General features: G+C 38.7%; 1 protein-coding gene across 1 annotated transcript in view; it reads left to right on the forward strand.

Moving 5' to 3' along the window:
• The window catches only part of MYO10 (myosin X), a 136,260-nt gene extending 120,144 nt beyond the window's left edge, over positions 1-16,116 (forward strand). The window contains exons 29-40 of the mRNA XM_009883736.1: positions 194-249; positions 2,653-2,795; positions 3,254-3,448; positions 4,539-4,696; positions 5,993-6,116; positions 7,855-8,152; positions 9,766-9,973; positions 10,566-10,702; positions 11,646-11,766; positions 14,269-14,721; positions 15,096-15,287; positions 15,570-16,116. Of these exons, the coding sequence (XP_009882038.1) occupies positions 194-249; positions 2,653-2,795; positions 3,254-3,448; positions 4,539-4,696; positions 5,993-6,116; positions 7,855-8,152; positions 9,766-9,973; positions 10,566-10,702; positions 11,646-11,766; positions 14,269-14,721; positions 15,096-15,287; positions 15,570-15,680 (2,196 nt within the window). The 3' untranslated portion in view covers positions 15,681-16,116. The remainder of the gene's footprint in view (positions 1-193; positions 250-2,652; positions 2,796-3,253; positions 3,449-4,538; positions 4,697-5,992; positions 6,117-7,854; positions 8,153-9,765; positions 9,974-10,565; positions 10,703-11,645; positions 11,767-14,268; positions 14,722-15,095; positions 15,288-15,569) is intronic.
• The last annotated feature ends 11,176 nt before the right edge of the window (positions 16,117-27,292 follow it).

Genomic DNA, 27,292 nt, shown 5'->3' on the forward strand with positions numbered 1-27,292 from the left:
CTGGATCTATTTATGTGAATCTCTTAGTTTTCCCCTCAGCAGTTTTAATGGTTAAGAGAAAGTGATGTCCAAATCTGAAGTTCATTTTGCTTGATCAAAGCTGCTGCTCCTTTCACCTCTCTCTGAGAAGAGTGCTGTGAACAATGTGATAGTAAATATCTTCCTTCTCTTCTGGTTGGATATTTGTTTACAGGGTACACTCGATGTAGGACTAATTGATTCTGTCTGTGCTGCTGACAATCCAGATAGGTAAGTCAGAACCACGCCTGGTGACTCTTTTTTTCCTTTCTCTAGCCAAAATCAGATGCTTTAATACTTTAGTCTCTATATTCTACTTGCCAACCATGCATTAAAGTGATTCGTTATTGTCTCCCTTTTTATAGTACTAAACACCACATGTGAAAACATGGAGTAGGAATGGTGGTGTTTTTTGTGGGGGCTTTATTAACTTCGCTGACACTGCTTCGTATATGAGCTGTTCAGCTACTAAAGTGATACAAAAGTAGAGTATCAAATATTTCTTTCATTTATACAAGCAAAGCTCCTGAAAAACAGCAGCTTATTTTTGAGTCCTTTAGCAATATAGTAGGCAGAAAAAAAATCATTTTAACATTTTTCTGTTCAGCTTCTCATGCAAGAATGTTGTATTCTACGGGGATGAGAATTATTTCCCAGAATAAAAATGTCTTGTAACAAAGAAGACAATGCAGCATAAAAAGTAACCGTCAGGATATTCTTAGTTCTTGAATAAGTAACAGTGTTTTGGGGGATAAAAAGTAATCTGGGCTCAGGCTATGACTCTGGTTATAAGGTTACTGGCTGTGAGGTATTATTTATACTGTAAGAGTTCATTCCAGTCTCCTCATTGCATGTGTGTGAAACAGCTGGGTTTAAGTTACTGGTTTGTCCTGGGCCTGCCAAGACACTGATACAACAAGTAACTGTGATTATAAGCCCAGGTTTCCTAAACAATACAACACAAATATCCAGAGCTTTCAAAATTTTAAGTTAGAAAGGCATTTCCCTGTAAGCATTTTTCACAGATATTTGTTTTCTTGTAATGTTTTTTTTTTTAGCTCTCTGAGTCTAAATCAGTGACAGAAGGTTTTTCAATTAGGAAACAAATTTCACTAATACAAGCAATAGGTTATTTTTGTCTTGACACACGTGAACCTACTATTGCAAGCTCAAAAGAGAGAAGCTGAGCAGAGAGCCCTTTGAATCTGTATTCAGAAAGAATCCCAAGAACGGGGCTTCCGTTATTTTCCTAAACTGGGGAGGAGGAGAGGGAAACCTGGAAGGTTGGCTACTGTTGACCATAACCTCCTGTTTGATAGCTTGATCTACCTCAGTTTATACGTTAGCGCTCTCCTTTTTCGGTTGTCTTACTACGGCTCATCTATAGCTTCTGTCCTGTGTATCACATTATCCAGCTTTCTAGAGTGTGCTTCATGTAGCTGAATCTAAAACTGCCGCCTCTTCACCCATTTTAAAACATGGTGAATAAAATTCCTCAGTTCACATACCCACTTGTTTCCTCATCCACCACTCTTCCCGAATAACGTCGCCCTTCAGCACCACAGTGGTGATTCTGATCACTCCCTTACCCCCTTCTAGGGGACTGGTGAGCACTAGCTGTAGATAACTCTTAGATAACTTTTAAGATAAATTACACACTTCTCATGTTACGTGATTTACTGTACACTCTCTTCATACAGTTTTCTAATTTTTCCTCCTAATAATTTTATTTACTTTTTTCTTTATCCTGTCATCCATCTAGCTTTCACATGGCACACACTGGTTTTGGAGAACAGTATCATATTTGGGTGAACCTCTCCATCCCCATAAACAATTTTTTGATTGGTTCTACTTTCTACCCAGTTACCTTCTTGCAAGAACTGTAAAAGGGAGGCCCGTGAGCTTCTTGTGCGTGGCGTGGCCCAGACTGCATCGTTGCCATTTTCTACATCTGATACAGTTCTTAAAAATTCTGTGTGTTCCAGGATGAAAAAATTAATGGTAAAGGGTTAAAGCAAGTGTTTGTAGGCTGAAAAATCTGCTGCCTCTCTAATCCAGAAAGCCATCAGCACAGTTCACTTGGGCTGCTTCTTAATGCTTCGGTGAATCCTGGTGAAGGACTGGGTAAAAGCCAGGCTCTCATTAAAAATAGATTGTAGTCTCTGCGAATTGAGCTGCACTGCATTAAAAATAAAAGAATCTGTGTTCACATGTTGCTTCACTATAGACCTTTGTAAATTGTACTTGGTTTTACCAAATGTAACTACTGAAGCAGACACTCTAAATAGATCTGACCCTGAAATAGAGTTCTGATTCACATCCAAAGCTGATTAAAGATTGCAGGTTTTTCTCACCATAGATTTATTTTGAGATAGGACAAGTTGCAATTTAACGTAAACTTTCCCACCATTCAGCGCCCTAGCATTTTGGTGTGAATCCAATATAATTGAGTCTTTTCAAATGCTTAATTTATTATTTTGTTTTAGGTTTAGTGGTGTTGAAATAAATACTTTAGAGGTGGACAGTATTTGTCTGCATAGAAAATGCAAACAATGCACAGTGTTTATGGTGAGTGAGGTAAACTGTACATACATTGATTGTAAAGGCTTTTTCAATCTTCATTTATTTTCATAGACCCAATTCATTTGTGATCATCACTGCTAATCGTGTTCTTCACTGTAATGCTGACACTCCTGAAGAGATGCATCACTGGATAACACTGCTCCAAAGGTCAAAGGGGGACACTAGAGTGGAGGGACAAGAATTCATTGTCAGGGGTAAGAACTGAGTGGGACAGCAACAAAGTAATTAACATCCATTAAGCTTCAAAGAGATTGTTGCCACCGTACAATCTGTGATAAGCTAGCATTGCGTGGCAGTGCTAGAGCCTCGTCTTTGTACGGTGGAGTTTACTCACAAATTAATTAAAGCTGAAATTATACTCCTGCTGTGCCATGTAAGAAAACACTGTAATGATGACAAAAGCATTTTTGTACGTTGACAAAAGGATTTTTCTAGGTAAACACCAAAGTAGAAAAGTTTTTATTTGGATTTTATGTAATGTCTTCATCATTTCATTGTTTGAGAATTTTAGTCAAAGTTGTGTAGTATGTGGGCTAAAAAATTCACATCATATTTTTGTTGTTGTTGAAAGTATACAACTAACTTTTAGCAACTTAATTTTGTCCAACTGTTTAAAAAAAAAAAAAAGTGATTCAAATTGTTTCTTTAACAGGATGGCTACACAAGGAAGTAAAAAACAACCCAAAGATGTCGTCATTAAAACTAAAGAAGCGTTGGTTTGTTTTGACGCACAATTCTTTAGATTATTACAAGAGTTCAGAGAAAAATGCTTTGAAATTGGGTACACTGGTCCTGAACAGCCTCTGCTCAGTGGTCCCACCTGACGAAAAAATCTTCAAAGAGACAGGTAATTGTTTGCTTTTGTTCAAATATGCTTTCAGTTGCCTTCTGTCCTGCCTACCTAGCAATGCACCAAACAGTGCATAAAAATATTTAAAATGGATTATTACGGTTGCAGTTTGATGAACAAATCAGGTTCCTAAGTCACTCGAGCCATTTTACAGGGAATTACTGGACGAAAAACAGAGCAAATAATGTATACAGGAGTAAAATTTGTTCTCACCAACATTCTGCTGCTAAGTTAGTGTGAATGCTTATGCGTATGCATCAAAGTAGTGTAGCAGCGTCCTCATACATTATTTTATGTGCTGAGGAGCTATGAGGACTAATATTGGGGTAGGAAGTACAGGGACATCTAGAGTAAGAGTCCAGTTTGTGCTAACCTACATCCTACATCTGAGTCAGCTCCCCTGTGTGTTTTCAAAACTGGTTTTCAACTTGGAAGTGGCTGTTTGCAAATGAGAAGCAACTGTTGACAGTCCTATATAATCTCATTGGGGTCACTGACACTTCAAAGAGGCTTTCGCTAGTGAAAGATGAAATTTTCTTTAGTTGAATCTGCTTCATAAAAAGTCCATACAGTGATGCAGAGAGAGAATTTGAACTGAAATGCTCTTCCTGTCATAGTTGCCACTCCATTGGTGTGAAATTAATTACTTTTTTACAGAGAGGTAGTTCAGGCTTTATACTTGTTTGTACGTGCGCGCAGATGATGAAAGACTCTCGCATACAAAGTGAGACTGTCTCGGGTTGTCCTGTTACAGACAGGACTGGAGAAGTGGGGCCCACCAGCCACATGTAGCTAACAGTATTCCAGTGTTGTCGTATGGTCGTTCTTACTTAGATTACTGGATATAATGGGAGGCTGCATGATGGTACTCCTAGGCTTTTTTGAAGGAGAGAATCTCCTTTAATACCATACTGTCTGTATTATGATACTTAATTAATCATGCAACTTCTTGGTTCCTGAAAAACTGCCAGCATGATCCAGAGCGCAGCACTTGGGGTCTGATGGGACCACAGCTGTTTTCAGATAAAAGTTGGGGTATTTTTATAGATACAGCTTCTATGATTAATACTTTTGACTATTGTGCTAGGTTATTGGAATGTAACTGTGTACGGACGCAAACACTGTTACCGTCTCTATACAAAATTGCTTAATGAGGCGACCCGCTGGTCAAGTGCTATCCAGAATGTGATTGACACAAAAGCGCCAATTGATACACCAACTCAGCAGCTTATTCAGGATATTAAGGTAGGCACAAACAGGAGGGAGTGGGGTGGGAAAGAATGGTCGCTTAAACATTTGAAATCAGTCTCTTTTTTTTATGGTGGCTTTGCCATTGTGGGGTAATAAAGCAGAAAATGTGGGTTTTAATCCTGCGGTGACATGGACTGAAATTGTGGAACTTGAATGTATTCACTGACCCGATAAAGGAATTTCTATCTAAACAGGAAAATAACAAAGTATGAAGTGCAACGTGGAGGGCAAGAGGGATAACTTTTTTCCATGAAAACAGTAACAAGTTTTACTGGTTTGTGTAACTTGACAGATGTTGCTACACCAGGTTCATGAGTTAGCAGACCTGTGTCCACAGTGAGCAGCAGCACAACAGGATGTGGACTAGACAGATCCTGTGATGTTTTTTTTTCATGATGGTTCATTTTTTGATCTATGATAGCACAGACTAAGCATCTTGTGTCTCTGCATGATAAGAAATATATTCAATTAATGCTTACTGCTTTATGGTCCTGTTGGAGACATTGCCTGCACAGCCAGAGAATGTCTTTCTGGAGATTTTTGCTAATGTACTTTCAGGAGAGAAGATGAAGATTCCCGGAAGAAACAGGGGAAAAAAAAAAATAGAGGGGAGAACAGCTACAAATGTTTTGCCTTAGAGGGTGGCACCTCTTCTCTTGTGGAACAGAAGTATCAAGTCCTAAATTCCAAGACAAAGAACACTATTCTTCAGAGCAGTAGACATATGTGGAAGTTGAGGATCGATAGAAGAGAGTGGTCACACATCTGTCTAGGACGTTACTGTTTGTTCTTATTGCCTAAGAACAAACAGTATTATCAGAGTGGGTGCATCAGGTTTACAGCAGCAGTTTTTCTGAACTGTTTTGTTATGGTAGCTCCTGTAGATGCTAACTGAAAAGGCCAATTAGTTATGGTGGAGAAATATTTTTAAACAAAATTTGAATACAGATGTCTTAATTCCAGTTATGAAATACTGGAGTAAAAACGATTGTAAAATGAAAATGCACTTAAAAAAAAAGTTATGAAACTTCATTTTTTGTCTCGTGCAGCTCTGCTGTGGTTTGCTTTTTACTGCACAGGTAAAGTAAGCTTATGCAAGGCCTGAGGTTAGCAGATGCTGAGCATTCACAGGCCACAGAGTGCCATGGGAGCCACAATACCCACAACTGGGTTTAGCACCAAATAGTGTTGGTAACACTGACTCATTTTTTCACAGCCATCCTAAAGGCACAAAGCATTGCATTATTGTTAATTTGCACCTCAAATCCTGCTTTTCTCTTACCCTAATAGGAAAACTGCCTGAACGCTGATGTGGTTGAACAGATTTATAAGAGAAACCCTATTCTGCGTTACACTCATCATCCGTTACACTCGCCTTTACTGCCACTGCCATATGGGGACATCAATCTGAACTGTAAGTTTTTCAAACATGGAAGCACTTTTCCTTGCAAAAGACTAAACCAGAGGATGCGAGTTTTTAGTCAGTGGGCTATAGTGAAGTAATGGTAGGCAAAAGATAGGTTTATAATGCAAATAGACAAGTTTCCCTGTTCTCTTTCAGGAGGTAGAGAGTAGCAGTTTGTCTAGAACAGAGCCACAGGCTTGTGGTGCTCCTGCACGGGTGTTACAGAAGGGAAGGTTGCTATTCAAGTTTGTTACCCTCGGCAACACAGCTAAGACTGCCGAGTTTGAAAAGCCTTGCACTGAAATAAGCAACTAAACAATAGATTCGGTCTCCTTGAATCATATTCTTCTCAAAGCGTTGTTGCTTCCTACCCTATGTGGGGAGCTGCAGCAGCCACAACTTCCAATTAACGAGTGTAAGTTTCACCAGTTGTGTTGGGAAGCATTACTTATGAGAAACAACATTTGAGTGGACATGATTTAAAAAAGTAGTGGTTCATCTACTCCTGAAACAGGTGTAATCGTGTCTTTTAATATCCTTGGTTCAATCAGTAACTTGGAAGTGTGTTTTGAGTTAATGGTTTGGAGCTACTGATGGTTGTGAATTTGGTGTCCTTAAATGGATTTGCTTACCTTATTTTGCAATTGTGTAGTAAACAAGATATGACTCAGGTCAGAAGTTCCAGCCTTGAGAGGAGGGTGGGAGGTCATAGTTGATTAAAAGCTAAGGTATTTCAGGTAAGACTTCCTGATAACTCAAGCAATATCCTTCTGCCCAAATGACAAGGAAAAGGAAAATCCTTGGAGAAACCTTTCCTTTCTCTTCCCCCTCCTCCTCCTCCTCCTCTTGTACAGTGGCAAGGCAAAGTTCTAGTCGTCTTGGCACTTGAGCTGGTTGTCCCATGCAGGAGTGTAGCATGGTTGCTCTCTGTTACCCGTGGACGGGAACGGCTAGCTCCCTCTGAGATATAAGTCCTGCCAAAGTCTTCCTATACTAAGTGTAGCTCCACAGATGGACGGATGCTCAGTTACTTGCAATTGAGTTCTAGTTATTTTCTGTATTAATGTAATGTCAGCTTTGAAACTTCATATTCATAAGATACGTTTGTACTGTTTTGTGCTTTGATGGTTAGTAGGCCTAACTGATTCAGACATCAGAGCAATCTCTTCCATCTCTTGAACTCAAGTACTGTATGGTGCTTTTAAGTAGATGGTGAAAGTTGTTAGCCTACGCCAAATAACCTGTAGTACCAAAAACAATCACCTTCTTTTCCAGCACTCAAAAAGCAAGTTGCAGTTTCATGGCAATGTTTTAGTTTAGTAGTGTTGTTTGGGTTTAATTTGTATCTTTGTCACTTTCCATAACTCAGTTATGCTTTACCTCACTTATCATCTGATTAGATTTTCACTTTCTTGTGACAGCAAAAAGTGATAGGCGCTTCAGCAGTGTGGATTGCTCTGGAAGGAAGATTGTCCTTCAAAAAAATTCTGATCAAGCAAGATACACATTTTAAGTTATGTTGTCAGAAAATGTCAAAATGGGATTGTGTTAAATTCAGATCAAATCTCAGTAGCAACATAGCTTGTAAAATGAATTTGCATCATACATTTGAAATGGAAAAGATCCACTCTAATATCCTGCATAATAAGGGTCACAGAATAGCATTAAGCAATTCCTATGTTAAGCCTCAGTGCTTTCTCTTTCATATCTCAGTCTAAGCATCTTTCTCCCTATTTTTCTTTTGTAGTGCTGAAAGACAAAGGGTACACAACTCTGCAGGATGAAGCCATCAAGATATTTAATTCTTTACAGCAGCTGGAGTCTATGTCTGATCCCATCCCTATAATCCAAGGTATCCTCCAAACAGGACATGATTTACGACCTCTTCGAGATGAGCTCTACTGTCAGCTCATCAAGCAGACCAATAAAGTGCCTAACCCTGGGAGCGTGGGCAACCTGTACAGTTGGCAAATACTCACCTGCATGAGTTGCACATTTCTGCCAAGCCGCAGCATCCTCAAATATCTCAAGTTCCATCTCAAAAGGTGAGAATCTTTGAACTAATAGAGCAAGAAAAGAACTTTCTTCACTCACTGTTTTCTTCCCCACAACTTGTAACAGTGTTTAAACATCTTGAAGTGAGACTTGAAGATGCATTCACTCTAGTGAACTGGTTATGCCAAACAATAAATAAATAAACAAAAAATGTTGTAAGAGAGTGTACGAGTTGATCTGAGTGTAATTATTCTCATCAAACAAAATCCCACTAAACTGAATGCATAATATATTCATGTTGACATAAGGGGGGCTTTTTGTAAAACTATAAAGTTGCTTAAATGTCTTGCAGCCTGTACCCCCAGGTCCTGTTCTCAACTGTCCAAAGCAACCTGTTAAAATTCATTCTATTTATCTTAGTTTTATGAGGTATGCATCATGCACCTAAAAGAACATTATCATATGTAAATATGTATTTGAGGTAAAAATGTCTGCTTGTAAATCTAATTTTAAGATATTAGTGACCATAAAAAAAAAAAAAAAATCCTTTTTGACAGTTCAGCATTAACCAGAATGTGGAGTTCCTCATTTTGTAATGCAGCAAAAGAATGCAGAATGTGTCCTTAAGTAAGTTAGTCCAACAACAACAAACTGTTCTCGGTAATTTAAGTCATGTTTGTATTTGTGCTAGAGCATAGACTTTGTCAATCACTTTGCTAAATCCAATTATTTTATAAATATTTGTAAATTGTTTGTATTGAAGATATACCTTTCAACCAAAGTAAGATCAGTGAAAAACATCAATCAATTTATAAAACTGTTAAAATGAAAAAATCCAACATTGATTCACTTTCTCAGTTTAACTTGTCTCATAAACTGGGCTCCTAGTTAATAAAATTGCAGCTGACAGAACATTTATAGGTTGGTTTCAATATTACAGATGCATAATTATTTTACAGCATTTATCCTGCAGTAATCTTTTTATGCCATGTAGATCATGAATCACTGTATCTTTTCACATAAATTAAACCTTTGTAGCTCTCAAAGCTGATACTTTATTACTGGAAATATTATAGAAACATTCTGTACTGAAAGCTACCCAAATTTAACAGTTTTCAACAATTAAGATTTGAGTTCATTAAAGTTGTTAGTGAATACTCATAATACTTACTGCTGAACAGTAAGGTCTAGAGAGAGTCTTTAAGAAAATCAGGAATAGAAATCAAGCATCCTGAGTGACACTGCCACAAAACCGAGCAGTCAAGTATGTTTTATTGTTTTTTTCTGTAGTACCTCAGTGCAGTTCAGTCTTCATTCAACAGCTGTTACTGACAAAAAGGAGAGTTGATTACAAGAAAATTTTTATAGTTATCTTGCTGTCAAATCGGTCATTACAAGATTCCTGTAGTTAATGCTATAAAGGTAGCGCAGTTTTTTTCTTTCCATTAGGTTTGTAGAACAAAATGGTGAAAGTATATAAGTTATCCGGCAGTAAATCACAAGTTAGAACACTTTCCTTGACAATGAAGATAAATCTTTGAGTGTGGCAATTAAATAGCGTACTAGATACAGAAGTACTTTCGGAAAAAAGCCAACATTCTCAGATAAGTGAGCTTTCTATTTTACAAACTGGCAGCTAAAAGTAGTAATATTTGTCTCACAGGGTTCGTGACCAGTTTCCAGGAACTGAAATGGAGAAATACGCACTTTTTACTTATGAATCTCTGAAGAAAACCAAATGCAGAGAGTTTGTGCCATCCCGGGATGAAATAGAAGCTCTAATTGGCAGGCAGGAAATGACATCCACAGTTTATTGCCATGGTGGGGGCTCCTGTAAGATTACCATCAACTCGCACACTACAGCTGGAGAGGTGAGAAGTGGTGACTGAACGGCTTTGGCACAACACCAGTGTGTCCCTTTATGTGCCAGTTACAGCCAGTAGTAGCGTCAACCTTTAGAAGCACTGGGGGTTTCTCTACCAGTCTCTCCTTTCAAGGGAGGGAAGGTTTACAGACCTGTCCCTCCACCACCCCAGCATGTTCCGAAGAAATCCCTGCTAAAAAAACTGTCTTTATTCTGCAGAGGATTACCCAACTATAGTTCTTCTTACAGGAAAAATTACAGGAAAGACTAAGCAATTCAGTAGGGGCATTATTGGAATAACTTCAGTAGATATTGGTGCGTATGATAGCCAAGTTGCTTCTTAAAGCTGGAAGACTCTTGATGAGTTGGTGAAATACAGGGATATGTCTGGCCAGGTGATAGCACGTACATATTCTGAAAGAATCAGCAGTATTTAGTATCAAAATTAAAGTATAAAAATAATACTGCTGATGAAAACATGTTAGCAACATTTTTAGCCTAATGTAAAACCTAGCTCTGAATTTTCTTCTAATTATTTTTTTTACTTTGTGGTGCTGCGTTTCCATGCTGTGGTTTTTTCATGTGCTGTCTTTCATTAGGTGGTTGAAAAGTTAATTCGTGGCTTGGCCATGGAGGATAGCAGAAATATGTTTGCTTTGTTTGAATACAATGGAACTACTGATAAAGCAATTGAAAGCAGAACCATTGTGGCTGATGTCTTGGCAAAGTTTGAAAAGTGAGTGCACTTCTCCTCTCTCACCACTCTAATAAGTAGCAATTAAATACATTTCCAGTGTCAATAACGCTGAATTTTCTCTTTCTCTTGCTTGTTTGTGATGACGCAGCTGAATTACACACATGGACATTTCTGGAACAAAAGCATCTTTATTTTTTTTCTTCAAGGAATTAATGAGCCACCTATTCAATTATGTTTGGTTTTCCTCTGTCTTGACACCAGTAGAGTAATATTTCTCATCACTATTTCCACATTTTCTTTTCCACTACTATGAATTTTTCCACCATTTCTAGCGTTGTGGCTGCCCCAGTACTGCAAGAACTGAACTCCAGGCAGTCACTGCCATTCTGACTACCCACTGCCTAACTTCACATGGAAGCCACCACAGTGCAGCTCAACATTTTTCTTACCAGTAAAATTGAAACCACCTATAGCTCTGCAGTAAGAAAATGTAATACAAGCCTAAATACCTGTTTGTCCTTATGCTATATGCATGGCAATGAGCTTCCTGTATCCACATAATAACAGGGGGGAAAAAAGGAATGTCTAAAGTGTTGTGCAATTATATTTTATAACAGGACTTAAAATAGTTGCTTTTATCAACATCTGACTAAGCCACAAATAAAAGTTTATTAAGAGAATTTGTCTTAAAAACAGTTGACTGAGGACTGAGTCAACATTTTTAAGTCCTTGATTTTGCTGTAGGCTCTAAATACACATACGTATATCTATATCTCTCTATATATATCTCTTTCCCCCTCCGAATGACATCAGTCAGGTATACTGCTGAAAACAATTAACTCCTGTCAACAATACCAGATTGATAGCAGGTGTAACAGAGCAAAATTCAGCTCATGTCTTGCTTAAATTCTTCAGGTGTCAATTTAAAAAGGAGTTTGATTTCACAGATCTGATCTCTCTCCCTCTTCACACACTCGTGCAGGCTTGCTGCCACTGCTGAAGTTGGCGATGTGCACTGGAAGTTCTACTTCAAGCTCTACTGCTTCCTGGACACAGAAAACGTCCCAAAAGATAGCGTGGAATTTGCCTTTATGTTTGAGCAGGTAAAGGACAAAGGTTCCATTTTGAGGCACTTGTAAGAGGAGGGAAAAAAGCAAGAGGTCTAGGCAGCACAAAGAGTGTTTTGATTATGCTTCTGTTTCAGTAAATGCACTACTACTCAAGCATCAAGTGCAAACAAAGGGGTCACATTAGGCTTCTCCTGACATAAGTGAAGCACATATGATTTACCTAGTGTTATGACTTTTCTTACTTCTGCATTACTTGTGCATTGCTTTATGTATGGTGGTAAAAAAATGGATAACTGGGTAAAAAGAAAAGGGTAATATTTGCTTTTGATTTTGTTCTTATGAAACCATTTTCTTAAGAAAGTGCAAGAAATAAAGTGAAATGTATAATTGGCAAGTAAATTAGTTATTAGAGACCCATGTTGGCAACTGCACAGAAGTAATCGAACGATAGCTTTTTCTCTTTTCAAAAACTGATTGGTATTTCGTAGGCACCACAGTAAAACAAATCAGTTCAGCCTCAGCAGTAACCATAAAGCAGCGATGATGAGCAGAAGTCCACTTAATGAATGTGCAGAGCTCAGAATGAGGCCATATTGCAAAACATAAACAAAATTGATTTATAATGAAAATTAAATGCATCAGCAGTTGGATTTCTATCATGTGATGTCCTGTAGTTACTTAGAAACTCTCACTGATGGCATTTATTATTGTTGATTGACCACCTTCTTCTCTGCTATATTGCAAAAGACTAAAAATTCTTCCAGTGGACAGCTTCTTTCAAGTGAGCACTAGAGACAGACAAGGAATTCTGTGTAAGGCTATTTGCAATGCCAGGACACAGATGTTCTGTTGGTAAGCAAGCCTGATGTGATCAAGAACTGCCATATTTCAGTTTTCATACATGTGAAGCCTTTTTCCTCTTCCACAGAATCAGAAACATCTTCTTTGTAATAGAGTATTTCTTCCATGTTCACAGTTTAGGTTTTAAGGTGCCATATTACATCATGAACCTACCAAAAGTCTCCTTCCAGAACCTACAATTTTAGCTCGATCTAAAACTGCTTATTGCTGGTTGAAGGATCTGGGCAATAGATTGCCTTGGTTGGGCTTAGAAACATTGCTGTTCTGACTGCCTGTCTGTTTTCACATATAGAAGAGTCAGTCCTTTAATGCCTCTGCTTTGGAATGAAGTTTAAACAGTAAGAAGAAAATCCATGAGAGCTCTGCCTCAGATATTTTACGTTACATCATTGATTAAAGAGGCAGATTTAGGCAGTTTTCCATATGAACAACTAAAACAAGCACATTTGCTGAAGCAGATTGTTTTCATGCAGCATTCTGTGCTGACTGGTGTTTGGCCAAATATTTTATGCCTCGTCTTGCCAAGACCAATAGTATTTAAGTTATAAAGCATGGCACATTCAATCCCTACAATTAATATTAAAGCAGTAGCTTAAAGAGGTGACTTATTACATTCTAACATCAGTTCTGTTCTTTTTTTCTAATTATCTGCTTTTGATCTGTCATCAACTATTTTCAGCCAATTAAGGAAGCTCCCTTTTGTCATCAGTTTTAGTTTGTAACCTCCACTATTTTAAAGTCTGAATCCTTTAATTCATAAGGCACTGAAAAAAATCTTTTTGTTCTTCTTACTAAAATACTGTCTTTTCATTTCCATAAGGAAGCTCTTTCTTCTGCATGTGTACAATCTTGGGTAAACCATCTTGCAAGTTTAAAGGCTCATTTTGTCGCCATCCTAAGTGTACACCTAAATGAAGTAGCTCTTATTCAGATGTGAATTATCTCTGTGCATTTACTAAACTGCTTGCAGTTCCTGTGTCTCCAGCCATGAAGTGTGTTTGTTTCTGTTTTAGTGGATATGCAAAAAAAATAAATCTTAGCTGCTGCACATTTCCAAAGGTTTGAATGGGTGTGCAAAGAGCAAGGGTCTGAAAGGGTTGTCTTGGTTCACAGTCATCCCTGATGCTACAGACCCCTATAACATAAATGTTTTACTAACTGTATCTGGGACCCATTGAGGATTTACTGTTTTCCCTCAGTGAGGCTTATTACAAAGCTGTCTTAGGGTTTTGCTTGATTGGCTGGAAATGACAGTTTTCACAACCAGATTATTGATAGCAGTGAGCAAAACTAGATACCTGTTTCTTCGTAATGCCCTTGAACATAGATGGATTCCTCCCAATCAGGTGTTTAGATCCTGATTTTTCTCCCCTTCAAATTTTATTTTCCTATTTAGTAATTCAGTTGCTGTTATATATGTGAGTTCACTAAGAGCTGTACTAGTAACAGTAATTCCCGTTTAGCAACTTCCTCAATTGCCTTGCAATTCTTCTGGTAAACCCTGCCTTACCCAGTTTAACAAATTTGCCAAGAGATTTATCACATCTGATTTATTTAATGGATCATTTATTTCAGATCCTGGGTTTGCTTGGCAGTAAATCTAGTTCCCATTTCTCTCTTAGTCCTTTCAAAGACTGGTTTGTACATAAATAGCTACCTTTTTCCCCTCAATAGGCTCATGAGGCAGTGATTAGAGGACACTACCCTGCTCCTGAAGAAACCCTCCAGGTCCTTGCAGCTTTGCGTCTTCAGTACCTTCAGGGAGATTACACTCTGCATACCACTGTACCAGAAATGGAGGAAGTCTATCCCTTGCAAAAGCTGAAGTCTCGGATTACACAGTCTACCAAAACATTTACTGCAGCAGAGAAGGCTGAGAAGAAACGAGCCAGCTTTCTTGAAGGAACATTGCGGAGGAGTTTTCGCAGTGGCTCTGTCAGCAAACAGAAGGTTGAGGAGGATCAGATGTTAGACATGTGGGTCAAAGAGGAAATCTCAGCCTCCAGGACTAGTATTATTGACAAATGGAAAAAACTCCAGAGGATGAACCAGGAGCAGGCTATGGCAAAGTATATGGCTTTGATTAAGGAATGGCCTGGCTATGGCTCAACACTCTTTGACGTAGAGGTGAGTACAACCTCCTGAACACTCAAACTACAGTTTATACTGTATAGATGGTGGTTTCATTACAGAGTATGGAACCATAAATACAGTATCACAGTGTTCAAACAGCTGATGTAATAAGATGTTAGATATTAAAAGCATACTCCCATTAGCAAGCACTGTAGCCATTTCAGTCCACTAGCTAACCATAAAATACAGAGGGACAGAATGCTAGCCTGATGGGTTGCAAACAAATTCAGACATGTAAAAGGCTATATTCAAAGAGGAACAAGCAATATGCACTTTTTAAAAAATGGTTACAGACCAGAACCTCAACAGTAAGTGTTGTGTAGCTCCCGCTGTTCCCTTTGCTCTTAATCTACGTTTTTTCCCTCTAGTGTAAAGAAGGGGGATTCCCACAAGAGTTGTGGCTTGGAGTCAGCGCTGATGCAGTTTCTGTCTACAAGCGTGGGGAAGGAAGGCCTCTGGAGGTTTTTCAGTATGAACATATCTTGTCATTTGGTGCACCACTTGCCAACACCTACAAGATCGTGGTGGATGAGAGAGAACTGCTTTTTGAAACTAGTGAGGTAAGAGCAAGAAGGAACTTTGTTATTGTGGTCTTGGTGTTCTCATAGCCAGGCTACTTAGGAATTTAATAATTGCTGCAAACATTACAGATTTATTCAAGATCCCTGTAAAGCTGAAGGGAAGACATAGTGAGATGGATAGAAGTGCTGAGTATTTTTATTTCTTTAACCACAAAAGGGTTTTGTTGAATGTGCAACAGTTTTATATTGTTTGCATCTAAAGAAATTCGTTCACATACTGTTACCTTAGTAAGAACTTTGCTCTTTATACTCTTTTGGCAGGTGGTTGACATTGCAAAGCTGATGAAAGCTTACATCAGTATGATCGTGAAAAAACGCTACAGCACCTCTCGATCAGTGAGTAGTCATGGAAGTCAGGGCAGCTCCAGGTGAAAACAAAACCAGTTCTACTGTGTTCTAAATAGAACATATCGCTGCTTGGCCTCAAAACGACCTGACGATACTGATCACATCTGTTGACAAGCTAACAAAGAACCAGAGTTTCCATGGAAAATATCTTCAGGCATTGTTTTAGAAAGACCACAGGGTGGGGAGGGGAAAATCAACTGAAATAGTCATATACTAGAACTGCTGGCTCGTTCAAAACTTTCCAAAGCATTATTATCTTCAGTTGATGTAACAAATGCCTTAAGACCTGATCCACTGCAATACAAGCAGTAATAAGTGCCTTACAATATTAAACCCAACTTGTATTGACCTAAAATTGCTGATAAGTCAAGAGGATTCTTTTTGTCCTGCCAGAACACTGAAAACAAAGTTATATTCATCCATTCTGCACTAATCTACTGGCCTGTATACATGTGGGAAGGGGGAGGGGAAAAGATCAAGGTATATTTTTTTGGAGAGCTGCTGGCAGCCTTCCTGATGGACACCAACATATTGTTTCCCCTTTCTTCCATGGATGTGCACACTGTGCTGTATTTGAGCTGTCAGTAAAATTTGACTAATTTTATTCTGTATTTCACAAGTCTTTTGAAGCAAAGGGAATAAGTATGTGCAATGGTGTAAACAGTCTTTCTGTACATTTTAATAGTTCAGAGTTATAGTTGTTACAATTGTACGGTTACTTTATAAGCAATTTTATTAACAAGTAAATTCCAGAATTTTCATACATTGATTTTACTATTGCAAATATGTATTACCATATAAGTAGCAGAAGTCTGCATTCTGTATCTGCTGTATTATAAAGAGAGATGTAGCTGAGAATATTTATAGACTACCCTAATATGAAAATACAATTACCAGTTCAGTACTCAATAATGTCAGCTTAAGTTTTTAATACTAATTTTTTCTTTTAAAGACATCACTCTTTTATATTTTGGCTGGACTCTCCAACTTGGACTGACTGCCAAAGGTCAGAGCCCTTCAGAGTTGACTAAAGAAAGCAATGTTATACAATGCAACTTCTTTTAATATAGAGTTCTCTATTTTACCTGGTTGCTTGATGAAGGTTCTTGACAGTACCCTGTAAATAAATTGGGGAATATCAGCTAACAATAAGCTGATTTTGGACTTCTATTTTTGTACAGAAATACTGTAATATAAGGCAAAACGTTGATCAAAGGTATCTTTTTGTTCACAGAAAAAAAACAACCTGAAAAACCTTACTGTTATTAAAAACCTTCAGCCTTTAAGGAATCATGCCTACTTACAAAAAAAAAAAAAAAGTCCAGCAATAAAGAAATAAAGAAAATATACGTGATGTGCTCTGCTTCCACTTCGTATTTAGTTGGACTTGCAGGGAAGCCCTAATTTTATCTGTCTTCTCAGGATCCAAGACAGGAACAGTGTAGGCTATACATATGCTTTGGCTTGGAAAGGTACACATGCTTTGTGTTGTAATGGGGCAGGTTTCCCTCTGTGATCACCGTTACCTCTTTGACCACACTGCATGTGTCAGTTACACCAAGAGGATAGAGGGGAAGGACTGTTGAGCAATTCCACTCCACAAGGAATGTGCAAGTAAAGCTTTTGCTATTTGTGTAGCCCTGATGTAAGATGGCTTGTTTTTACTAGCCAGCCACAGCATAGCAGTGCAGTATGTGCTGCCCTCATAAGTGTACACAGCCTTTATAGACTACAAGACTTTCTGTGAGAAATCCTCCACCCTCCTCCAACTCATAGATATGTTTAGTCACTCCATCTGTGACACTGCTCCTCAGTCCCTAAAGACTTGCTACATTACACTACTGATTTCATGTCCCCACTCTCCCAGCAAAGGTGAACTTATCTAGGGAAAAAGAAAAATGAGAGAATTATAACTCTAGTATGTATAGGTACACATACACAGATTATCCAAGACTCTAACATTACTGATGATTTTTCCATATGCAAGTCATTTAGAAAGAACTTAGCTGCTCTTAGCAAGGCATTCTTGGAATGACACAATTATACAGTTTCATCAGTGCAGCAAGAAGGTTCAGTTTTGTAAACATGCTCAGAGAAGTCCCTGATGCATCATCATCATTAATTGGTCAAAAAGCAGGTATATACAAGGTGATGATCTTGTTCAGGGTCACAGTCTTGAGAAGCTGACACCATTTCTCCAGTCCCCATTCATTTACCTCCTGACTGACTTCTGGATGCTATCCACCATTAGGACAGATGTTTGTTCGTAGTCAATACACAGAAGTGCTGTCACTACATCTAAGAGCTTCTCTTCATTCATGCCAATTCTGCCAACTTGCCATGCAAATCTTACTTCAGTTGCTTCTATTGAGTCAAATAAAAGCTTTCGTAATTGTTGTCAGTCACAAGAAAGAATGCAGTTTATCAAAATAAACACTGCCTAATAGATACACCTGAGTTTGGAAGTGAGAACAATGTTCCTTAAATTATAACATATTTAAAAATTGATTGAGGAGATCATCTATTCTTGCAAATTGTTTTGCTTCAGTAAAAGTTTATTCCAAGAACACATGAAATTTCTCAGTAGAGCCAGAAATTCTCTCCTGCCTATGATCTCTTCTGTTAGGGTAGCAGTTGTGTGTATCCAGAGGAGAGGAAATTTCGTCACAAATCAGAATACACTTTTATTCTTGTTTTGAAATAAAGGTTTATGTTTTCAAAAGAACAAACATTGTAGAAGTTTAACACTACTTATAAAAAGAAAGAGATCTGTACTTCTGGAGACAAGCCACAGTATTGCAATTCCTACACTCTAAGTTGGGAGCATCAGAAATCACAAAGAACTGAGCATTAGAACTTAAAGGGTTCTAGGAGAAACATCATACCTTGTCCAGCCCCTCTAGCGAGAAGGGGAATTTTACTGTACATGTTGTGGTCTTCAGGACTTGAAACAATCATATTTTTTCTGGGAAAATGAAGAGCAGCAATTCCTGCCCTGTGTCCCATTTCTGCTCCGGGAGATCTGCCATCCCTGGGCAGTTACACTAACCCTGTCAAAAATGGCAGGTTCCCGTGCCCCCCGACTGTGCCTGGTTGAACAGAGCCACAGCAAGAAAAGCCCCAGGACCCCACCAGCCAGACATGCTCTGAGAGCACAGTCCTATGCTGTCCAGCATAAGACTAGAGTGGCAGCTGCAATGGAAATACAATTGCGTATCATCTTATTAGCATGCCTTAGACCTGGCCGTGCCTCAATTCCACCTATGTCCTCAGGCTTCAGACTAGGACTTTCCCTGTGCCTCATAATACACATACATCCATTTGTCAGGGTGCCAGCATTCTTAATAAACTTAATTATACAAGTTATGCACAGGAAATTGCTTCACCCAAAAGTGTTGCATCAGAAATCTAGGTTTCAAGCCCCACGCTTCTGAGGTGTACAGCTATAACAGATACACGCAGGTTTGTACCAGTACAAACACCTAACGCAGACATGCTACAGCATTGCAAGTCATGCTGGCATAAGTCCATTCTACAGCAACTTGGGCAGAACAGTGGCAACTATTGCTCACAGCACATGCACTCCAGTTGATTTACAGTTCTGTGAAGTAAATACAGAAGAGTACCAACCAAATATGACAGCACAGTCCTGAATATAACTAATTCTGCATCGTGCCCAGCCCTAGAAACCCACGGCATTTCCTTCCATCAGATACAGGAATACAGCTACCAGCTCTGCTGTGGCACAACTGTACCTGACACACACACACACAGCTGCAAGGTGGGTGAGATTGTTAAGACAGGCATTTGCAATTGGTTCATGGGACTTTCCATCTCCGAGTTATTAATACCAGTAAAACTCCCATCGCAAACAAACATGTAAAAAAGTTTAATGTTGAAGGAATCCACTGAGAGTATCTGCCACAGCACATCTCAACAGACACAAGGCCTTTGGTGCAACTCATCAAAAACTACACATGCAACAACAGTCATGGGAAGCAAACAGAAGAGGGCAGCAGCAATCCAAAAAAGTGAACTATACCAACAGCGTTTCCAGCTGTAGTATAATTTTACCTGCTCTTTATCAAAGGACAACAGGCTGGGGTAGGAGAAGGAAGATGGAGTCCTCTCGTCATTTTTGCTGTCCACCAGATGTGATTAGGACAAGCAATAGCTAGTCAGGGTGCTTCTCAAACATGCCAACCCCTAGCTTTGGGCAATCATAAAGTGAAAAATGCATTAAACATCAGAGGGGCTGGAGAAGGGGGCTACCACCAAAGCAAAGAGTGAAACTTCAAAGGCCAAAGTTGCAAGTTTCTAATGAAACAATCACTCCTTTTTACTGATACATTGGCTGGGGGAGGGAGCTGCTTAGTTTAATTCCGCTTACTTGCCCACATTACCCTATTCACAAGGCTGTTCCTGAACTTCTCTGTAGACGTTTTTCAAAAATTTCTTGTCTAAAGTTGATTCATGACCAAATTATTTGTGCCCATTCCAGCACAACCTTTTGATTTCAATAATTTTTCCTCCAAGTATATATTTTTACCCACTTCTCTCTTCCAATGCATTTTACAAAGAATAGTTGCATCATCTTCCAGCCTTCATTTTGCAAGACAACTCAAGCCAAAACTTTTTTTTTTTAATAAACTTTTCTCGAAAGCAAGTTTTCCATTCTCCCTAATCAGCCTCATAGCATCTTTAAGATTATTACAGTTTCAGTTCTTTAAAAACAAAGGTGGTGGGAATGGTACAGATTTCTAAACACCTTTCTGTTGCTTCATAACAACAGTACTACTACCCTCATCTAGAGAAAGTACTTTACTTGTATCTCACAATCTCACTAGTCCTATTCACAGTGACATCCCGTTAATTCTGCATGGGAATTCTAGACTGATAAAGATGAAAGAAGGAGGTAAAGGGCCAAATTTAATCAACTGACAAGACTTCAACTAATTTTTGAAATTATTTCCCAAGTATGAGATTTCTCATTCTATGTTGTTACATCTCATTTCTCTTACTCTTATCCATAAGAGCATCCAGTCCTTTCTCAATGATTATCCTACCTAGTTTTGCTTCATCCACATCAAAACACTGTTCTGACAAACATTTAAAAGGATCTCAAACCAATCCCTGGTAACACAATTATTAACTTTAGTGATTTATATTAGTCAGGTCCCTTAAAAAAAAAAATAAATAAATATCCCCTTTTGCACCTTCCCTCCCACCTTATTTTGGAAAGAATTCCTATCTTCTGTATCTTAAAACAGCAATTTTCAAACTTATTAGATTTCTTTTTTCTTGCTAAGAGTTTATTTTTGCCTTGCTGCTAGTCACCCACACACATCTCCTTGGCAGACCTGAAATCACATTCCTGATACTTACCAGCTGACAAACAATAAGACCACAACATCCTCTCATTTGACGGTGTCAGAATTAAAAAATGGTAGATGCTGATGAAATCCCATCTTCCAGATCTGTTTTCTCAATCATAAGGAAGGATCTTGTATGCACTCTGGGAAATCCCATATAAAGGGGATTGTATCTGTTTTGCATGCTGAAAGACACTACCCTATTTTTTTTTTTCTTTTGTGCCCCCTTCAGAGAGTATTTCCCCACTCATGCTACTACAGTCAGTCTTCTAGGTACAGTGCCACAATCCAGTTTTCTCTAGCTAGGCATTATCTTAGCCCCCTCCTCACTAGAAGCTCATCAGTTTACTAAACCAGACGTTACACCCAACTGTCCTCTCTACAGATTGCCACCAGGAATTTCTGCCTTTTACCTGCAAGTGAAATTACCTGATTGCTACTACCCCTCACCAGTGCACACTGATACACCCACTGCCATTCGGCAGCCTTAGCTGTACAGACCACAATTTATAGCACTCTCCCTGGCAGCAGCTGGGGTTCCAGTTTGGACTACTTAGACAGCAGACACTTTTCTCTCCACTGTCAGCAGCTCCCAATCTTGTGTGTCCCACGCTTCTTCCCACTTTGAGAATCTTGATCTCTTGAACTACAATTTTAAAACAAAGCACAGCATCAGACATAAGTCTTGATAGAACATATCACCCACACAGCCAGCATCTAAAAAGGCAGTTCGTAAAGACACAGAAATCAAGGTAATAATCAAATACATCTAATTACTTTCCTCTTCACAATACTTAAAGCATTGTATATTTTTACCGCACTACTAATGTTTTTGCTTAGGTCACTCTCCGTATAAATAAAGCCAAAAGACTAGTGTACAGATTTGCTGATTCATGGTGATTTTGATTTTTCCTTGGCAATGACAACTCTCATATGAGCTTACCTGTTTCATAAATTCTCAACAATTGCTAGATTCAAAAAGGTTGCTGGCTTGCTTTCAGGTGGAGTTGACCAAAAAGTGGAGCTAAACCTATAAAGTCATTATTGACTCTTTATCACATACATTTCAACAGATAATGCTATCTAAGAGATTACAATAAATAGGTCCAAAATTAGATGCATGAAAATCAATTAGTCTTATTGATTTTCTACATAGCATGATTAAACAGACAAGAACAGCAACATAGTTTGCTGCTGAACATCTATAAATTGTTGTATAAATATTTTATGAGATTGCTATACAATACGATTTCTGGCCTAAAAACACTTGTTTTACTTTTTTTTTTTTTTTAACTGGCTTCAATCATCACTGTTGAGCCTGTCAACACGCATTTTCTTCTGCAAATTCCTTTGTCTCAGGTCCTAAAAAGTTACATCAGAGATACTGTCCTTTCTAATTTAAAGCTGATCTGTCTTTACTATCCATCTAATGCCACACCAAAAACTCAAAACATAGAAATGTATATTGTTATACTAGCTCAATTCTGTAAAACCTGGGTTTGGAAAAGAACAACACTGCATTTGAGAATGAAACATTTACTGTTGTTCTCACACACATTAACTGTACAATTAACCCCAACCATGCAGGGTTATCAAACCATCCTGGTCACAATCTGTATTACAGAAAAACTAAACCAGAAAAATAAGCATGATTCTTCCATACATTACTTCATTGTTGGGTTCTCCTCTTAAAGCTTTGAGTTCACAGGTGTTAAGAAGCAGCATAAGGGTGATGGTTAGGCACTGGAACCGGTTGCCCATGGAAGTTGTGGATGCCTCATCCCTGGAAGTGTTCAAGGCCAGGCTGGATGGGGCTTTGAGCATCATGGTCTAGTGGGAGGAGTGGGAGGTGTCCCTGCCCATAGCAGCAGGGTTGGAACTAGCTGATCTTTAAGGTCCTTTCCAACCTAAACCATTCTATGATTCTATAACCTAGCAAAGAGTAAAGAAAAAAAAAACAAACAAAAAACCACAAAAAAACCCCAGATATTAACATGTCTGGATAAAAAGTAGCATAACATTCATATAATTTTGTCATTCTTCCTCTTGTTACATTTTTTCATCTTGTACCACCTGGTAGATGTAGCTTAGAAGGCCATTAGGTCCCATGAATTCCAGTTGCCCAACAGAGAAACATTTCAGTGTAACATATGGGCATTTTGAAAAGTCTGAATTGGGAAAATTTAATTTTGCTTAGCATGCTGTGCTTATTAATGTATTTTTCCTCTAAACATACATCTTTGCAGACCCACTGTTAAAAGCACCAAGTTTTAATTTTATCCTACCAACTAATATTGTTCACCACAATCCAGCATAATTATGTATATGCTAAGCAGTCTCACAACCTCAGGCAACTAAGTATCTCATTTTAAGGTCATTTACAAGATTTTGCAAGCACAGGCTTTCCTTAAGATTTGTTTTATAAATCAACCACAGTTTTGATTTGTAAATTACAAGTTATCCTGTTTTTCATTATTTATGTTGGGAAAGTACCTGGGAACTCTGTTTGAGATTGCACCCTGCTTAGACTTGGCGCTGCACAAACACCTATGAGGTCACCCCCATCTGTAAAGACTTCAATCAAACGGACAAGACAAAGAGCAGGTCAGGAAGATACAAGCAATCTTCCCCCTCACACAGCAGGACAGTGGGAGCACTGAAGGACACCACAGGTCTCTTCACTCTCAGCCAGTGCTCTATTTTCCATGTTAGTGTAACTTTAAAAAAAAACCAGCAGAGGCAGTGCAAGCTCTCTAAACAGCATCACCCTGCTGATGACAAGGTGTTAGGGTTTTTTTAAATTAAGTTCTCCCATAAATTGTCCTTCCTTTTTAGATAAAAGAAAGGAACACAAATTTATGAACACGAGAAGTAAAAATAAAGAGACAGTAAGAAAAAACAACACGCAATCCTCATACGGTACCAAACAAGACCTTAGTGACTAAAGTTCTTTTTGTCAAATATAATCTGGGATGAAATGTACTTGGCTGGATTTGACACACAAAACTTAAAAATATGTTTATTTTCCTATCCTATGTTTACTTCAAGAAGTTAAAAAAGAAAGCAAGAAGCAAGGCTGATGGCTGAGAGAAACAGCAGAGGGCAGCCTCTAAAATAAGATGTTTCTGGATTGATGTTCCCTCAGACTAACCAGTAACTACACCTCTGAACTTCCCAGCATTTCCTTTAACTACAATTAGCTAGTTATTTAGTTGGAACAACCCACATGGCTGTACTGAAGCCCAAAACCCAGAATATTAAACTGAATGCTGTGTTTTTGAAGCCTGTGGCAGGGGACAAAAGTAGAATAGGACTGTTGGCGCCTGCCATTTTAACTGATATACAAACTTGTATGTAAAATACTTTAAAAGGTATGTCACAGTCCTAATTGCATTTTGCATAACATAGAACAATATTCAACATTCCTGCTCCATAGTTTACGATTATGATACATTACAGTTAAATAAAAGAATAAACAGTTTGAGATGCAGTTTCAACAATTCTCCACAATAGAGACCTTTTGGACGCTAAGAGGGTATGCATCAAAGGATAAAACTGTTTGCCAATTATTAGTTGGAAAGTTATTCTACAGTATTAGTTATTAAACAGTAACTATAAAAGATATCAGTATTTGGTAAAGAGACCCATGAGAAACTCCACAAAAGCATGCATGAAGCTTCAAGCAGAAATAGAATTAAAGAAAGGTGCACGGTATGTATGTGATGTATCATGCCAGTCTTTGAAGAGTTTGAGGGGTCTAAGCAACTAAAGGCTTTAAATGTTATTTGGGAAATATTTTAATAAAGAATTCAATTAGTGGACACCTGAAGAAGTATGATCTACTGGGGAAAAGCAGCACAGGTTCTGTAAAATAAAGCTCTGCCCTGGAAATTTGCGAAGTTCTTTGACAGGCTTATTGACCTCTGAATGAGGGCAATTTGGTTTACCTGGATTTCCAAAAGGCTTTTGGCAAAATTCACCACCTAAGGTTTTTCCGGAAGCTATGTAGCTATATACGAAGGGAAGTTGTGATGTGGAGAAATAATTGGCTGGAAGAAAGGGAGCATACATAAGAGCAAACGGGCTGTTCTTAACAACAGAATGAAGCCACCACTGAAGTTCTGCAGGAGCTCTGTGTTCTTCAACTATCCAATAGTGAACTGGAAAAATGATGAACAGCAAGCTCAAAGTTTAGTGATGACATGAAATTATGATGACAAGGACCGACTAAAGAACTGCATGACTTTATGAAACTGAATAGCTGTCCAATAAAATGGTAGAATAAATTCCAAGTAGATAAAGTGAGGGAGGTGAGGGGGCGAGGGTTTGGGGAGGGGTGTGGGGGGGTGGACTCAATCCCGTATTTAACTGTACAAGTACTAAACTGATCATTATCACTAAGGGACAAAATTGCAAAGTTTTAAGAGTTCCAGGAAAATATCAATTCAATGTTTTTCACCAGTTAGGAAAAAAAAAAAAAAAAAAAAAGGAATGCAGACACTCGAAATTATTACAAAGGGCATAAAGCAAACTACAGAGTATTGTTATGAAACTATTTAAATCCATGACCTGCTACCACTTTGAATGCAGCGATGATGTGACTAGAAATGCACAAGAATGACATCTTAGAACTGGAAAAGGTTGAGGGAAGGGTAACAAGGATGATCAAAGTCACAGAACTGCTACCATATGAAGAATGACTAACGCACGACTCTTCAGCCTCAACACAGAGACAAGATAGGAAGTGCCATGGGGATGACTGGATACAGAGTCAATAATCATGCACTAATTAGGGATCATCAGTAGCACAATGGAAGTGATTCTTCCCCTCCTACCATTTGTGAGACCACATATGGAATACTTTGTCCAGTTTTGGGCAACCCAATACAAGACACGCTGACATACTAGAAGGAGTCCACAGGGCCCCCGGATGATCAGTGATGTACAGCACATAATGTAGAAGGAGAGGCTGAGAGAGCTGGGTTTGCTCATTCTGAAGGACGGAAGGTTAATGAAGATCTATTTACTAAGTACCTAATGTGTGGTTATAGAGCAGACAGGGCCATAGTCCTCCCCCTAAAAGGTGCAGACCAAACAAATTAGAGGAAATGGGCAAAACTTGAAGAAGAAATTTTTAATAGATAGTAAGAAAATATTATGCACAATGAACGTGGTCAAATGTTGCCCAGAGCGTGCTGGAGAATCTCCAGTCCTCAGAGATGTTCACAACTGAGTTGGTGTTGAGGTTTAACCCTAGCCAGCAAATAAGGCCATGCAGCCGTTCACCCAGTCCCACTCCCAGTGCAATAATGAGAAGTGGGAGAAAAAGGAAGAAAACTCTTGTGGCTTGAGATAAAGACAGTTTAATAGAACAGTAACAGAAGAGAAAATAATAATAATGGTAAAAGAATATACAAAATGAGTGATGCAATGCAATTGCTCGCCACCCAGTGATCGATTGCCCAGCCCATCCTAAGCAGCAACTGTGGATTCCTGCCCACCGGCCAACCTCCATTTATATACTGAGAATGACGTCTATACTATGGAATATTCCCTTGGCCAGCTTGTCCTGTCTATGCTCCCTCTCAGCTTCTATGGAAAGCTGAATAAGTCCTTGACTTAATATAAACATTACATAGCAACAACTAAAACAATACGTTATCAAAATTATTCTCATACTAAATCCAAAACACAGCAGCTACTAGGAAGAAAATTAATTCTATCCCAGCCGAAACCAGAACAGTTAGGCAGGACACAGATGTCCCAGTTTGAAGGAAAACAGAACCTGTCATTTGTTTTAGTGGCCAGCCCAGCCCAAATTATGACAACTGAGCAACCTGTCATAGCCAACTAGCAAGGTGCTTTGAGTGAGTGTGTATGTGGGGAGAAAGGTTAGACCACATGTCTTTCAAACATTCCTTCCAAACCTTCCAAACTAAACAGTTGGGCAGGACACAGATGTCCCGGTTTGAAGGAAAACAGAACCTGTCATTTGTTTTAGTGGCCAGCCCAGCCCAAATTATGACAACAGAGCAACCTGTCATAGCCAACTAGCAAGGTGCTTTGAGTGAGTGTGTATGTGGGGAGAAAGGTTAGACCACATGTCTTTCAAACATTCCTTCCAAACCTTCCAAACTAACTTATTCTGTGATCCTGTGATGAAATGAAGCAAATGGAAAACCATATAGAATCACTAAGGTTGGAAGGGACCTTTAAGATCATCAAGTCCAACCATCAACCTACCCTGACAAAACCACCTCTAAA

Source organism: Charadrius vociferus, unplaced genomic scaffold (genome assembly GCF_000708025.1).
Source record: "Charadrius vociferus isolate BGI_N301 unplaced genomic scaffold, ASM70802v2 scaffold103, whole genome shotgun sequence".
Taxonomy (NCBI): domain Eukaryota; kingdom Metazoa; phylum Chordata; class Aves; order Charadriiformes; family Charadriidae; genus Charadrius; species Charadrius vociferus.